The sequence below is a fragment of the Clarias gariepinus genome, chromosome 16 (genome assembly GCF_024256425.1).
Source record: "Clarias gariepinus isolate MV-2021 ecotype Netherlands chromosome 16, CGAR_prim_01v2, whole genome shotgun sequence".
Classification (NCBI taxonomy): Eukaryota; Metazoa; Chordata; class Actinopteri; order Siluriformes; family Clariidae; genus Clarias; species Clarias gariepinus.
The window spans coordinates 17,884,508-17,902,219 of NC_071115.1; the positions used below are offsets into that span (position 1 = coordinate 17,884,508).

At 41.5% G+C, this 17,712-nt stretch overlaps 1 protein-coding gene across 1 annotated transcript in view; it reads right to left on the bottom strand.

Annotated features, from left to right (window-relative positions):
• LOC128544874 (Na(+)/H(+) exchange regulatory cofactor NHE-RF2) overlaps positions 1 to 17,712 on the bottom strand; it is a 54,060-nt gene that overhangs the window by 16,471 nt on the left and 19,877 nt on the right. The window contains exon 4 of the mRNA XM_053515172.1: positions 417 to 614. Within this exon, the coding sequence (XP_053371147.1) occupies positions 417 to 614 (198 nt within the window). The remainder of the gene's footprint in view (positions 1 to 416; positions 615 to 17,712) is intronic.

The window sequence follows — 17,712 nt, forward strand, 5'->3', positions numbered from 1 at the left end:
ATCTGGGGAAAATCCCCAGTGTTTTTTTTCATACCCTGTATAGGCCACAATACTAACACCACTGCCAGGTGAACTAAAGAACACTGATTAGAAGCTATCTACCAGTAAACTGGTGACAAGATCATGGGCACCCAATGCTCACCCATGCCTGTTGGGACCAAAGGCCAGCCCGTCTGATCCGATCCCATTGGAACAGCAATGTGGAACATTTTGCTAACATTAAAAAAGCTACCCATAATAGAAAGGTATCAAAACACCAGAGTTCAAGGGTGTTGATCCGGCCTCCAGATGCCCCCAAAGGTGTTCAGAAGAGGTCAAAGGGGAACTCACACCATAACAAGCATAATGTTTTCAGTTTTTATGTCACGACTGACCGGAAATCCTAATTATCATTAATATAAAAACACTGTTCTCACCTCGATGAGTCTGTCTTGTGGTCGAAGACCTGCACGGTCAGCTGGAGAGCCCGGATCCAGAGAGCGGATGTACTGACCCGGTCTGGATTTCTCACTGTGCAGGTTGAAGCCGTATCCTGTTTCTACCCGGACCAGGTTACACAGCCTGGGGACGAGCTCGGACATATCTGCCGGAGCAGACGGCACCACTGAAGCCTCCTGAGAGAGAAAGACGCACAGTTACAGTAAGCTTTGATTTGAAGACTGGGTTTTAGTGGGTCAGTGGGGGGTTATTATTATAATTATTTTAATTCTTAAGAAGAAAATGTTAATGTATTACAAGCACTGGCAGAGCAAACAGTTGTGATCATTCCCTTCTGCGCCTTCTCCATTCACGCTGATGGCGTGTGTCAGTCGCGCTACTTTCCGTAAAAGCATTCCAAAATTTGTTAAAACAATCCGATGTGGATACCAACCATCCAACCTCACGCTGCTGAATCAGTCCTACAGCAATCCATGAAGATAAGTCACATTACTGTGGAGAAATGATAAGTTGCTCTCGCACAATCTGTAGGTATTTCTGTCTCTGCCACTTCCTACACACCCTTTTGTTTTTCCCCCACTCCTCCTGCCGTCTGAAATGCTAAGCTGTGAAACTGAGTGCAAACAAAAAAACAATCAAAAGCTCCCTTTGTCTCCCAGTCCTGTGAACATAGTTCTTGGGTTTTTTAATTTATTTATAGCATATATGCACTCATAAATATAGCAAATATAGTAAACAGTAGATTAGATCAGTAATGCTAAAGCCAACATCACGCTCTGCTGAGCGTGCCAGAAACACTGAAGCTGCAAAGTCAGAGTGATAACGTAATTTAGGACTAGTGTTAAAGACACACTCGTCTTGAAAACATCTAATTAAACACAGGAAGCCTCGCCAGACACACACGAGCTACATCATTAACAATAAGAACAGATCTTCTCTTATGTTAGAACTCCTTGGGTCGTAAGCCTGTGACTTAAGTGTCTCTTACAGTAGGTTGTCTCTGTGTTCGGGGACTGACTGTCCTTCTTGTCGTTGTGATGACTGAACATGTGAGACATTTCACCGAGCTTTTCTATAAGCTCTCGCTGCATGAGGTCTGACTCAGATGTAGATGACGCACGGATGGACGCAGCGCTGCACAAATTAAACCCTCCGAGGTGATAAATGTCCTTCACTTTGTCTCTGTTTATTTGGTAATAATGACCAGCTGTCTCTACTTTCTCCTTTGCGAAGGTAATAATGTGACGACAACATTTTAGTCTCGAGGACATCATTTATAAAGCTAAAAACATCTGGACCGAACTAAAAAAGTGTTACTTAATCAAGTCTGGCTTAATAAACATCAGCTGATGATCTCATATAACATACTGTAGGTATACTGCAAATTTCTCTGAATTTGATCTGAATTTCCTACAGTACATGTTAGGGTTGTGCCGATAGACGATACTATTGTCTATCGACGATAGTCTCGTCTATCGACGATAGTCAGCTATATGGACGATACAGATGTCGCCATTAAAAACCCACGTTTCAAGAAAAGGAATCCCGTGACTTGCCACGGCTGCGCACGGCAAGCTGTGAAAATGCCCTTCATTACCTGTATGGGGCAGTCGTGTTTCAGTCTGAAGTATTGTGTGTCTACTGAAGCCGAAAATGTGTTCTCTCTCCTAGTCACCCATTGACAGCAAGCGACAGAGCTCATAAACATGTCGAGCTCAAACTGTAAATACTGATAAGTATTAATTCTTCATTTTCTTCTCTCCTTCAATGATGATACTTCTTCGACGGCGCTTTCTTCATTCAGTATAATTATTATTAGTAGTACTGCTCCGAATTTATTATTGTGATTTTTCCTTATTATTATTGTAACGCACCCGCGCGTGTGCAAAAAAACTACAATGAGGTATGATATGTTAGCCTAAAACAATTGTTTTATTGTGTTTATGCGCCTTTAAATATACACTAAACAATAAACACTGCCTTGTGCAAAGTGAAAGTGAGTTGCGCGTGCAACTTTTTGATCAAAAGGCTGATAAACGCGTGCGCAGATATGAGCAGATTTATCGATAAAACAACAGACATGAAATGAAAAAAATAACCACAAAAATATGTACTACTCTCTGAATACAACGCGACAGCACGCAGAATCCCTGGGCTTTGACTACTATCGTGTATCGGCGATCTTACAGGCTGACGATAGGACGATATGACAAGGGGCATATCGCGCAACCCTAGTACATGTTTCCAGTCAGTCTTTTTCTTAGACCTACCTTACAGCTACAACTACAGACTCTGTGAATAAAAAAAAACCCATCTCACTTACTCATCATAGGGAACGTGGTTCCAATCCCATTAGATTTAGGGCATGAGGCGGAGTACACCCTGGACAGCAGGGTGCCAATCACACACTGCGTGCAAATATGGGGAACGCCAATTAGAATAATCTGCATGTCTTTAGACTATAGGAGGAAACTCACCAAGCATGGGGACAACACGTTAACTTAATGCACACAGATGTGGGAATCGAACCCAGACCCTGGAGGTGCAAAGTGACAGTGCTAACAATTAATCCAACGTGCCGTCTCAACAAAACATCTATAGTTATTTAATTGCCTACCACATAAGGGAGGCATGACACCAGTGGAATCACGTCCCCAGGGTTATGGGTTCAAATCTCGCCTCTGGGCTGCGTGCATGAAGTTTGTATGTTTTCCTTGTGCTTGGTTCGCTTCCTCAGGATACTAGAAATAAAGGCCAATTGCTTAAAGTGCATGACTGGATAAGAGGTCTGGATCCTCAGCAAAGTATCTTCCCATATAATGTTAATCACAGGTCATTTCAGCCAGCCATTATTTAACCATGATTTCTTAACAATAGAATAAAAAAAAGATTACACAATAAAACGAATGTGACAAGGGGGGTGGGGGGTGGGAGGGGGGGTTGTGTTTGGGTTTGAATCCCATCCAAAACAACATTATCCTGTGAAACTCGAAGCGGACGGCTATAACAGCAGAGAGCACACTGGGTTCCCCTCCTGTCAGCCAGGAACAGAAATCTGAGGCTACAGTCATGCAAAGGATCAGTAGACATCTGAAGATCGTTAAAGGGCAATCATCACCTGGTCTTTTTCCAATCTTCAATCCACCGGTGTTTGTGAAACTGTACCTACCGTAGCTTCGGATTTTTCCTCATCGTGATCTTTAATGGAAACAGAGGCCTTTATAGTACATGCATGATTTTCTGCAATGCATGGTTCCAGATGATTGGCTGATTAGGAAATCTCTTGGCTCTGATGTGTGTGTATGGATGGAAAAACTCCTAAGAAATCTCTTCATTTGCTGAATGAAGAAACCTTTGCCAGTGTGTGTAGAAACCGCAAAGATTGATTGTTGCATTGACTGCAGTATTCACTATATATTCTGTGACTCTCAAAACATACAGTAAACTTATAACATCTTTTACTTTATTAAACCTATAACTTATTTTCACTTTTACATTTTCTTTCAATAATACAAGTTACAACAAAGTGCACAGAATACGAAGCATAGGCATGATAACGACCAAAAATGCTTCCAACAGAAGACGAGTTTACTATAACTCAAACTCCCGAGGTGTCCCTAACCACTAAGAATAGCCAATAAATCAAATCCCACAATTTCCAGCATAGTGGTTCTGAAAAACCCCCAACATGCCTCAGTGTCAGTGGGAGAATCCTTCCCGGGAAAGACAGACAGATGGAAACAGGTTCATCGTTCCCAGCATGTTAAATCCAATAATATGAGCAACCTTTAAAAAAAATGACTACATCTTAGATCCACACGCAGGAAAGCCTGTGGGGCCGCGGTAAAATAAACAAGAGAAAATCCACAGATGGTAGCCATTACGGCTCCGAGCCGCCAGGAGTGGTTTCACCAGCGTGGTTGTTAACGTTACCCCACCATCCGTCTGCTTGCGCCTTCAGATTTCCCAAAAGCGCCGTCTACTCTCCATGGTGTTCTCATTTACAGCCTATTTCTCAATGGAGGACCTTCAGGTCAGGGAGAGATCTGTTTTTACACATTTCCGCAGAAGGTGTAATGTAGGAGGAAACTTATGGTATGTATTCTTCATTTTTAGTGCATGGCACGGCTGGAAAATGTTCGAATTACATTAATAAAGTCAAGTGGCACAGTGGGCAGCGATGCTACAGCACTACTCAGTTACTGTATATCCGCAGCATGGGTTAATGTCTAGGAACTTTCTCTGTCTGTGTGGGTTTCTCAAACTGCCTGTTAACAGATGACTGACGTACAACGAAATTAATCCAATGCATCTGAAATTGCCAACTTTATTCCATTTAATTTATTCCAGGAAGTTAATTTAGCTGTCTCACAGGCTATTTGAAACAATTTTGCTGCCAAGTACGTTAATAGCAAAACCAGTCTCCTGACATTACAGCATCTTGACAAGTTCTTTTATAGGGATGATATGACGTGCAAAACCTAAATTCTCTTCACTTTATGGTCAAATGAAATTTGTCACGGCAATTTATATGCATACACTTTGATAACAAAACATGCAACATTTAAAGGTAGAAGAAAATACATACTGTAACTTTGCTATAAATGTCATCATACAGATAGATGGACTAATTCTTATCGTACGTAGTGGGCAGGACAAATAAATATCATATACTGTAGAGTGCAAAAGTCTTGAGGCCTCTGGTCTGTTCTGACGTCACTGGTAAACTAATCACCATCATCTAATCATCTGTCATCACCTGCCGTAAGTCATGTGTTTTTTTTGTATTCTTAAATGATTCATGGCTCATTGTGTGTAGCTCACAATTCTCTGAAATGTCTCAGGTACTGTACATGCACTGGATTAAAAATAAGGGCCAAAGATTTGCCGAAAAAACGAGAGCCAAAAACGTCCTTCAGAAAGCATGGAGAGCTATTACTCAAAATAAACACAAGAAATTCTGCGAAATATGAAGAATTGAGTGGTGGCTCAAGACTTTTGCACCATTATATTGGTTTATACCGACTCATAGTCCTCGAGTTTATACCGACCCATGCTACCTCGAGATGAACGATATCAGTCATGTTTACATAACGGAGTTAAAAAGTGACATTTGGCACTGAGGTGCACGATGCAATCCTTTTCCCTACACGCACATAACCTATTCCCATGTTCAGAGACGGTGGTGAGCGTCGACAGAGAATCGAATTGAAGTCTGAGGTTAAAGACATTAGGATGGAGACAGCGATCTGACCCCAGCCTTCTTTCCCTCTTACTCAGCAATAACCGTATAACTACAACTGCTGAGAAACCGAAGATTTTGGAAACGAAATGATCACCGCACCGCCAGGGAAGGCGGGCGGGTGTGTTCAGAAATACAATGTGTCTAAACCATTTTGGCTTCAACTCCTATTTGTTCAACAGAACAACAAATCAGCATTCCTAATGGGAGAATAAATTTAGAAAATGTTCCCCTTCCACACCCTCAGCCTGCGATGCACCACTCCCTGTCCCCTACCACGCAGGGGGACTTGAACACATTCGGGTCATTTCCTGCTACAATGAGGCGTTGCGCAAGACGCTGTGAGATCTAGTGTGTGTTTTTTGTGGTGTGGATTTTTTTCTGACATCTTTTAATCCGGACTCCTGGGATATCCAGAACATAACTCGTCCTGTTTTTGTTTTTTGGAATGTATAATTAAAAATACTACAACACATGACTCCCGTGCTTGTTCCATGACAACATGTCATCATTTCGACATGTGTTTCCTGTATGTATGGTCAAATGTCACCACGTCAGGTTCTGCAAGTTGCATGTTTGTGAGACAAGCTACATTTTTGGTTTCTATACCCCTAAGGGCAGAGAGTTTATTATTGGATGGAAAAAAAACATCAATGTGTCAAAACAGCAGCAGCTATGACACGGAGTACCCATTTACTTCTAGCCCAAGATTGTGCCACACTTCCCAGACTAGAAAGTGTGCTTTTGTTTCTAGGCTTTATTTCTAGTCAAGATCATCTATAGCAAAGAGACAAATGTGTGTGTATATGCCTACAGTAGTTAAGAGTAGTTCAGTGTGAGCGGGGTGGGTGGTTAGGGGCAAAAAGGAAATTATAATATTGATATTGTAGGAATTAATAGGGACGATGAGAGGATCTTATCCATAGACTTTACAGAAGTATTTCGAACAGTGTATTCACACAGTAGACTCACCAACGGTACGACTTGCGTACACACAGTTTGTATGATCGGTGCTCTTGCTCGGGCAGCTTTTTCAGGTTTTCGTGCATGAGCATGTGAGCAACCTATACAAAAGACTACGTGAACAATGTAACTTACATAGGAACATAGGAACAGCATAAACATATTGGACAGACATAAAGGGATCATGCTCTATCTACTACAGTATTACAATATGTAAAGACATTTTCTACAATATTCTGTTGTGATGATGTTCGAAATGCAATACAAATACTGTATGTTCCAAAAAAAGAAAACATCAGGCATATAGTCTCTTTCTCTCTCTCTCTCACACACACACACACACACGTTCTCTGTACAGTCATGGAACCTCCCTTAAGGGACTCGAGCCACACCCTCGATGGGATGTCAGTCCATCAGTCCAGGGGTTATAAATAAGCATGGCTTAAAATGAACACTTCCCGCTTCTTTATCATCAACAAGTGGTTTAATTTTATCCACTATATCACCAGGTTGTGGACAAAACTATTAGAATACAGTAGCATAAGCCATGTGACAATGGTATTCAGCTTGCGGAGATATCCGGAAAATCTCCAGACCTAAGCCCAAAAGAAAACTGTTGGATGATGTTTTCTCCTAAACATGATCTTCAGAAGGAAATCAGACAAGCATGGATTGAGCGAGTCACATCAGAGTACTGCAGATGCTTTTTTGACTATCCCCTGCCGGATCCAGCTGACTTTGAAGATTTTATTTCTGCTAAATATTCATTGTTGTATGTTAATTTCATTGCATAAAATAACAAAAGATTTGTTTTATCTGCCATTATTTAAAAAAAATTGAGAATGTTATTGAAGCACTGAATTTCACTTTTGTCCCTATGAGTTTACAGCCACCACAGTGCCTAGGATGAACGAATGCATGTGAGACAGTGAACTTTATGCTGAGTCTATTAAGAGCTGAGTTATTTTAATATATATTCATATCCTCTTATCAAGGTTCAGACAATTAAAGTTGCAAACACATGCTTTTCTCCTTAAGATTTCCCCTGTAAGATTTCAAGCTGTACCCTAAAACGTGTACTGTCAGGTTGGATTTGGTCTTTTCGTAGTATGGAGACATTTGTAAAAACTCCATTTAGCTACCAATTATTTTTAATAGTTAAATTGGGAATGACCAAACTAAGACGTCCATAAATAAACTATAACAACAAATTATTTTCAGTACAATACAATTTCTCATCACGGTTTATCCTTGTTATTGTTGATTTTCATTAATATTTTCTTTGTAATATTTTCTCATTGTCACCCTCTACACCGCTTTATCCTGTATACAGGGTCATGGGGTCTTGGAGTCTAACCCAGGAGACTTAGGGCATGAGGCGGGGTACACCCTAGACGGCGTGGGAATCCATCGCAGGGGACACACACTCATTCACACACCTTATACCTAATCCGCATGTCTTGGACTGTGGGAGGAATCCCACCAAACAAGTTGACACCATTTGAACGTCCCATCGCAGTATTGTGGTTGAAGTGTTCAATTTCAATTTGATCCATTTTCAGTTCACTGTTCGATTTGAACACCTCTCGTCAAAAAGAAAGAGATTTTGTAGATGTTTTATGTCTGAAAGGCTGCATGCTACGTTTATTATAGTTTCAAAATTGTGCTTTCATAAAAGACATTTCTTGTTCAATAGACCGAGTGATGTTGCTTTCAATATACCTGCATTGAGTCATGATGTTTCTTTCTATTTAAACTCATTCACTGGGCTTTGATGGGCGTAATACGATTCCTTCCTTACTTTCTAGTGATACGGTTACGGTTATAGCGAGTGCTGTCGAAAGCACATTCATCACACGGTGTGGACTAAAATAATAAATAGCAGCATAAGTGATGAGTATTATAGCAGTTGAAAATGTCCTTGTAGCATTATAATGGAATTTTCGGGGAGGAATGCTTCCTGTATGGTTTTAAAACAATTGGTTGTGGTATTAATTCCCCACCACATGCTCTGATTACAACCAAAGACCGTGTTCATCAGCCTGCATTGTAGCCACTGGGATTATAGATGAAAGTGGAGAACATTACCTAATGCCAACCACCATAACCTAGGCATCGTGGATGGTCAAGCTAGAGAATTACTAGAGCAAGAAAGAAGGAAAGAAGGACAAACTGTATAACTATGAGCTTTTTGACTGAGAGAGTGACTGATATATTTAGAGAGACTTGAGTTACGACAATAACTGCAAAGGTTTTATATTCATAAATGGGATGCACCAGGTTGGCAGATATTTCAGAGTAGAGGTGTCAGAGATTTTTCAATAGCGTCTAGGCCACTGCCTTTAAACCCAAGCAAAACTTGGATTAAAAATGAAGAAAAAAAAATTTCTAGCCAAGAGACAGAAAATCCGTAAAAGGCTTCAACTTTCTCTTTTTAACTCGTTAGTGTAGGCTTTTCGATATTTCCGTATTAGCCGGGATAGATAAGTTGAACAAACAAACTGTAATGCCAAACGCGAACGCTCGTGAACGCGCTGATAGATGACGGATAAGGGTACACACACTGACACACTTCTGCCTCTTGTTCATGTCAAAAGAAAGGACAGAAAAATCATTTTGAATTACATTTCAGTTTTAACTCAACTGTAGGAAATGAGCCGGAAAAGCAGAATTAAATAGAGAAATTGCTTTGAAAACAGTGCAAGGGAAAAAAAAGGGAAAATCAAGACCATTTGAAAGAAAGTCTGTGGTCTCGGTAAGCATAAACGATGTGTATCACTCATCCGACCCTCATCCCTAATCTCAGCCCACCCCACCCCTCTGTTTTCTGAGAAGACATGCAGAGCTAGGAAAGAAAGAAGGAACGAAAAGAAAGAAAGAAAAGAAGGTAAAAGCTAGATGTTACACAGAGAAGACAGTTACCAAGTCAGTTGGTCAATATTCTGTTGTATTTCTTCAAATCGAAACTGTATTACGTTCATTTGTGTTCGTGTACGCAGGCGCCGGACAAACGAGTGTCCATGTAGGTACGCACGTTTTTGAAAAGCATGTGATTCGAGGCTGAGCTCTAATTGGATTTTTTCAGACCATCCTTGGGGCGCAGCACTGTGTCCCCCAGACCCTCCCACTTTTGTTCTTAGCGAATCAATATTGTTTTTAAATATTTGGGCTTATGTGATTGGACTATTCTCAACGAGTCTTATTAAGGCTTAGCAGATTGTTAGTTAATGTAATAAATAATGATTGACGTGGAAGCCAGATAAATATGAGAGGAAATTCTTTTTTTTAGGAAATTTTCGTTTAGATCTATAACATTTAGGCAGACGCTCTTAACCAGAAATAATTCTTATCTTATTATTCATTTCATTACACATCTGAGCATTAAGGGCCTTGCTCAAGGGCCCAACAGTGTCAACCTGGTTGTGGGATTTGAACCAGGGATCTTCTGAACCGTAGTCCAATGCCTGAACCACTGAGCTACCCCTGGCCCTACAACAGCTTCCACATTTCTTGGAAGGCTGTCCACAAGCTCATGAATTGTTTCTGTGGGAATTTGTCTTCACTCATTCTGTAGAGCATCTATGAGGTCAGGTACTGGCTCACAATCTCCATTCCAGTTTATCACAAAGGTGTGTGATGGGGTTGACCACACGGAACTCGTCAAGCCATGCCTTTATGTCCTTGCTTTGTGCACTGGGGCACAGTCATGTTGGAATAGAAAAACTGTTGCCACGAAGTTGGAAGCATAACATTGTCTTGTGTGTTGAAGCATTAAGATTGCCCTTCACCGGGGATAAGGGCTCTGATTGAAACACCTGAAATAATTAATTTACAGATTGGGTCAAATACTTTTGTTTATAATATAGAGTAAATTTTCTGGCTCTCATCAAAGAGTGCACTTACAGTACATGAGCCCTACTAATATTCCACTAGTAACCATAACAACAGCCCGACTGGAACGAAGGGACACCACGCAAACACCTCGATCGGAACATTCTGAGCCTGTCCAGCTCGATCGGAATAAACTTCTTTCTGCACATGTGTACCCCATGTGGGCGTTACATTAGTTGATTTGACGAGTCTCTCAGAGGGGAAATTTCGCTTCCATTCCTGATCAGTCAACTCTGTGAGAGCAACTCTCTCCCATCTGTGTTTACTTCTATTTACTGGGTCTCTGGCTGAGGAAAGAGCACCCATGCCATACTCAGTAAAGCATCTAACCAATCATAGATGAGACTGAATTCTTGTAACCAATCATAACGCAGAAGATGGATTTGCCTAACCTAACCTCAACGTCTGAAAATAATAATATTTTGTCTAATACTGAATCTTTTGTTATATTGTATATCTGGCAGATGAAAGGCTTCACAGCAGGCAGAACCTCGAGAAAAAAGTTCGATTTTGATTAAATCATTTGTGTTTGTACACACACATCTTATTAGATGAGCATCCATGTAAACAGTTAAGTTGAAAGCTTTAATAAGAATGATTTCAATTAGACTGAAAAATATTGTCCATGTAAATGCACATAATGATACAAAAGGAGAAACAGAACCAGGACTATGATCATAGCTAATAATAGACAAAGTTTCCGTGTATGAATTTGCTTGCTACGGGATTAACCTAACCCTGGCATACTGCCCCTGCTGACTAAGTTTCGTTGTGTTGTTTGCCGGGCGATGCCATTGTCCTTAGTTGCGCCCTCTTTAAAATGTCCCCGGCCAATCTGAGGCCATCGTACATTATTTAAAGTCTGCATGATAGGCCTACAGAAGTTCAACCGAGCGTGTTATTGAGCGTGTGTATAAAAAACACAATAGAGCAATCAGTTCGGACAAAAGAGGAAAGGAGCATGACCTCCCAAGTCCCATATCTCCAGAACCGAGAGTGGCACATCCAATTGTTTAAACTAGCATGATACTATAATATTGACACTGATTTATCTAAAGAATAAAGCCTGCACATTAGGCACTCCGGAATTACTTCATTATGTTTAACAGTCAGTCATCACACTCAACAGAGATCACTCATATGGGATTAGAAGCAGCAGGGAGTCTCGAACTACAGTATATCAACCTACTACTATACACAGCTGCAATGAATAAGGCAAAGAAAAATATGTGGGATACGAGACTTTTGAGTGCATAATAATAGAACACAGTTATAAGAGTAAAAACTAGCTTTATTCCTCTATATAATCCCCTGCTTAATAATTAATAATGCACGTATCCTAGCAGTTCACTAGTGCTTTGATACCATCCAAGGAAAAAAGTTTTCTCAGTACGCCGGAGCCGTGATCAGACTGCCTGCTTCAAGTCTCACACACTGGCCTCCCAGGAACTCCTTTAATGGCTCAAACATGTGGAAATAGCTGGAGAGAGGTCAGGACTGTACTGATTGTAACTCACAGCCGTGTCCCTGTAACGTGCATGTGGTGTTCGTAAATGACTTTGACATTATTTGTTATGTTTTTCAAGGATCAAGCGTTCGGTGCTCACGAGAACGACTGCAGTGGGCTCCAAGCCACCTCGGCCATTATCATCAATCACAACCGTACGGCCTTCTTTAACACGTTTGCACCATGCAAATGTTTTACAGCAGCTAAGTTTCCCATCACTGAACTGTGCTTGAAGTTTTCTGTAAATGTCAAACAGTTTCATGCATTTCAAGAAATCCACGAGAAATTTCATTACAAGCCCCTTTTTGATTGAAAGCGCCACTAAAAGCAAAGCTAAAAAGCCCATGTACGAATCATGTACAAGCACAGGATCAGGCAAAAGAGTATAAAAAATATGTTGCCACTAGGGATGTGCGATGGTTTGGGGAAATTTTTCCACAAGTATTCAGTTAATAAAACAAAATTGCATGTGGTCGCATTTAGAGATCTGTGGCGTTTCATTTCCTGTTGTTATGTTTGTGCCATGTGAACCGCATAAATGCTACATGGCCAAACAAGACTAACATACTCATTGAGCTGGAAGTGTATCTGAGCACCACCAGAGCGTTCCTCAACCAGCTCACTGCCTGAAATCCCAGATGAACCACAGAACTCAAAGCAAACAGCCGACCATCGAGTATCGAGCCAACTCCATTTATGCTGACAGCAGTGGCAACCTGGGCAGCATTTAGCACTAATGAACCTGACAGAGGAGGAGAGATGGGGAGAAACATGGAACGAGGACTGACGGAGAAGGAAAGCAAAGACGTGTGCTTCTAAAGCTGACAACTTCTTTTTATAATCTCTCCACTCCAGCGCTGTGTGGTGGAATACAACGTGCTCAACATGCTATACACCTACAGATAACATTAAAGAAGATCTCGTTACAGATTCAGGAATATTTGTTTTAGCCTCTGGCATTAACTTCACTGCAAACCAGTCTTTAAGCCAGACTCTGATGGAAAGCAAATCTTGGGGTATGCCATGTTTAGCATTTTGAAGTAGATACAATTCATATATCGCGACACTGACTCCCAAATCACTCACTCACTCACTCATCTTCTATACCGCTTTATTTAAAGGTCTATAATGTCGTATCTGGGAATGTCCACTTATTCAGCCTTTATGGCACCAAACGTTAAGCATTTTGAGTAGATGGCTTGGAACAACAATACCATTATCGCCCTGGTTGTGTTTGCTGGGAGACAGGGCGCTGATGATGGCGAGAGGGGGGTTTTGTACGAACGTCTGCTTAACAACTGCATAATAAGAACAGTGCAGGGGATTCTGGGGAAACTCCGATCTGGGAACTTTGTCGCAATAATTCTGAAGTTTCACTTTCTCCATCCTTAAGTAATATTTGTCTTTGTCTATCTTCCTTTACCACAGCCACTGTGTATATTCTGACCTAACATACAGTATTTGTATGGAGTTGTAACCTGTGTTTTGTATGATTTGTACAATAAAAACTTGAATTATATAAAAAAAAGGTCTATGATGTCACATTTGCTAACAGGATCTGGAAAAAGGGTATGTGCTTGGTGGTTTTCGCCAAGAGTCAAATGGCATCTTTCAGTGAATGTCTTGGCCATGGCCATGTTGGACACCAGAGAGTGAAATTAAAAAGGCCTGCGAAACTACATTTGTGTTAACAATCCTACAGCTAAACATCTACAAACATTGTAGGCTTACCAAACCAGTCCCAGATCTCACAGAAAGACAGAAAAGAAACCACCCATTTGACTTAATTATCTAAACTGTGACTTAACAAAAATGTCTAAATGCCTAAAAGAATGAGATTTGGGTTTTGTGCTTATCTTACGGCTTGAGTTCATTTGAAGGGTTGCTTTCACACTGGGTTAATCGCTTTGTATCGCGTCTGGGTGCAACTGATCCCTGTTCCCGCCCTGGCCAACTTTCACATTAGTAACACAATCTAAGATATAACTAAATCCACCAAGAAGAAGAACACAAATACGTTGACCTTCAGGGTCACGGGGGGTCTGGATCCTATCCCAGGAGACTTAGGGCACAAGGCGGGGTACATCCTGGACAGGGTGCCAATCCATCACACGGCACACACTACGGCCAATTTGGGAATGCCAATAACCTAATCTACATGTCTTTGGACTGTGGGAGGAAACCGGAGTACCCGGAGGAAACCCACCAAGCACGAGGAGAACATAACTCCATGCACACAGAGACAGGAATCGAACCTGGCCGGGAATCGAACCCAGACCCTGGAGGTGCAAGGCGACAGTTACAGTTTACAACCTACTGTATAAGGCAACACTAAAGAGAATGCAAAAGGCTGAACTTGTGTACATATAATGAATTATTCATCCTGTTCTATGCATGCTTTACACCCTGCTGCACTCCATTTACTCAGTGCTCTACTAATGCCATTAATTCATTCTCACCTGCAACACATACACACACACACCTAGTGCACAGGTTATGCTTGAGTAAAATACACCACTTATGTCTATAAAGAAAATAAAAATAAATAATAATATCAATAATGCAGTGAAAATAGTCGTGAGAAAGGCTCGCGGTTCTCTGCAGACGTTCACGGAACAGATAATGAGACACATGTTTGGGTATGTGTTTAGCATGTAAGCCCCAGACAACTGATATACGAGTGCACATTCTTCCTTCAGGAGGTCGTGCTGAAGGACTCTCCACATGTTCTGTGTTTAATGCACAAGGTAAATGAATAACACGCTCATCCTAGCCTAATAAATCAACTAAACTTGCAGGGAGACACCACGGGGCATTTCACAGGCAGTCAATCACACAGATAAGACACGAATACAAAAAACATCGTTGCCCCCATCAACCGTAGACGTATACATATATCTATCCCATGTTTTTATGTTTGCCTGTTTCATCTGTGTAAGAGTCTGTGTGTGTGTGTGTGTGTGTTTCGGGGACTGATGCAACACGGTCAGATCCACACCCCTGTTATCAGTACAACACAGACGTATACACACACACATGCCCCTACTGCGCCCTGCTGCTTTCCATGCCCCTGGGGTCGACACCAGGCCATTTCACGCACACACACACACACACACACACACATACGCAACATAGGCCCCCAGTTATGCTGACAGCACATGGTTTCATGTAACAGTTATGGAGAGACTGACACAGTGTGTTCCGGAGTCCCATGACCCCCCTACCAGGAAGCAAAAGAGGGCAAACAGGATGGACAGTGATCAGAGTGGAAACACAAACACACACACACACACACACACGGCTTTGGATTACTATGCTCCTATTAACACTCTGTTATTCTCTGCGTATTATATCTGAATTGTATATCTAAATGCACCATTCCTTTTAAACTCTAGAGGCTGGTGTAAATGTAATCCCAACCATTTCTGAAACCAGTCCATCTGGCACCCATAATTATACAACGTCAGACCACATTTCTCCTCCATTCTGATGCTTGATGTGAAACTCTTGATCTGTACCTGTACCCTTGATTGCCTGGTTGTATAACTGCATGAACCATGGTGTACAAGTGTTTCTGTTAAAACAACCAGTCGGTGTATATGGTCTATACTGGTTAAACTGGTGCCTCATTGTTGAACCTCTATATTATAGTTAGGAAAATGTTAATCTTAATAAGAACGTTACCTGATAAACTATCATGTGTTAATCAGGATGAATCCTGTATCATCGTTTTCTTGAATGATCTTCAGGGTGGTTAGCACTGCACCTCCAGGGCGCGGGATCAATTCCCGCCTCGGGCCTCGTGCATGGAGTTTGCATGTGCTCCCAGTCCAAAGACATTTAAGATATTGCCCATAGTGTGTGAATGCGAGTGTGTGTATGTGCATGTTAGCACCCTGTCCACCCAAGTCTCCTGCGGTAGGCTCCAGGCCCCCCGTAATGCTTTATACTGTATACACGGGTTGCAGGAACGACACGCATAATGCTACACACCCCTTGTCCCCAAGCTCTGAAGAATCTTATCCATATTCACAACAAATCAACTTACACAAACGCATGTACAAGGCCTGGCACAGTGTGCGATTGTGTTACACTTCCAAAAACTTTCCAAAGCCACATAACTGCCTCGAAAAAGCATGTTGAATCAATTATCCGGAATTCGCAACACACACACACACACGATCCAGCTGAGACAGAACAGCTGGCTATATGCACTGAGAATCAAACTTTTTTTTTTTTTTTTTCCAGAAATGTAGCAATGTACTGAATTCGGAACCAAACCTACAGAGAAGATCTGCATGTTACAGAACCTTTTCTCCAGACTAGGCTGAAAATAGCAGACAGTTTGAGCATACAGGGTTGTGAACACAGCAGATGGAGGGTTTTTTTTTTTTTTCTGCGTGCTCACAGGTGGGCTGTGTATCAGACGACGTGCACAACCATGATTCGGATAAAAGCAAAGTGAGACTGCATGAGTGATGTCAAAGAAGTGATTAAGTGAGTGAGTTATAAATCTCAATATGCATGATTTCTCTCTCTCTTGGCTCAGCCTGTGAATGAGTGAGTGAGTGAGTGAGTGAGCGAGCGAGTGGGCAGTGAAGACTCCCTTGGTGTGAATAAAGCCTACGCCGCTTGACCTACGTAGTTACATCACGGGCCAAGTTGGAAAAGCTTGACAAGTGTTCGCAATGGCTCATTCTCAGGCAGGTGGCGATGAACAATGATGATGATGATGATGATGATGATACTGGACGACACTTTATTAAACCAGATTTGAAAAAAAGATATTTTCTAACTTGTAAACAAAGACCTAGTGTACTGTAGAAGAGAAGGGACGAATTGCTCAATAATAATAATAATTCTGCTGAGTGTGCATCTATAACGCCAGCTGCACACAGTGGGCTGCTGTTGTCCTCTATTATTTTCTCACGTGGGCCCAGAGGCCGATCCGAGCCAGGCCTGGCTAATGTTAAGCAGAAAGACGCAGGAGTGAGATGGTCGATCTCGGGGTTAATGAAGGGGAGGACATCACCAGTGCTGGCTGTCAACGAAGCGGTGAGAGATAACGAGGGAGACGCATGCCTGCTTTCTCACACACTCTGCCCCTTGAACTGTGTGCTTCCAACCCCCCTGCTGTACGTCCTCCTACATACACACCAGTCACAAACAGAGACCCTCCTCAGGCGCTGTCCCACAAATGCCCCACTGAGCGGCACATCTGGACACAACACAGCTGCCTTTCAGTCCTGGAGCTGGAGAGCAACAATAGGAAGCGCGTCTTTACAGCATTTAAATGGAGTGTATAAGCGGCATCTAGAATGCTGTGTACTGTTTGTACAACGTAAAAAAATAAATAAATATTGAGCAATGTGAAAACCGGTTCATTTAAAATGCTTTTAAACTACATACAGTCTTATGCAAAAGTTTAGGCACCCCTTGATAAATAACAGATTTTGGTGATTTCTTAATTCATAAAGATGTTGACACTTTTTGGTCTCTCTTGGAAATGAAAAAAATACACAATATTTTCAACAAAAATGAATGCATAGTTACTTTTTAGGTCAAAACTAAACAAATATATAAAAAGAAAAAAAACATTGTTGTGGCAAAAGTTTGGGCACCCTACATAATCAGTACTTAGTAACACCTCCTCTGGCAGATATCACAGCCT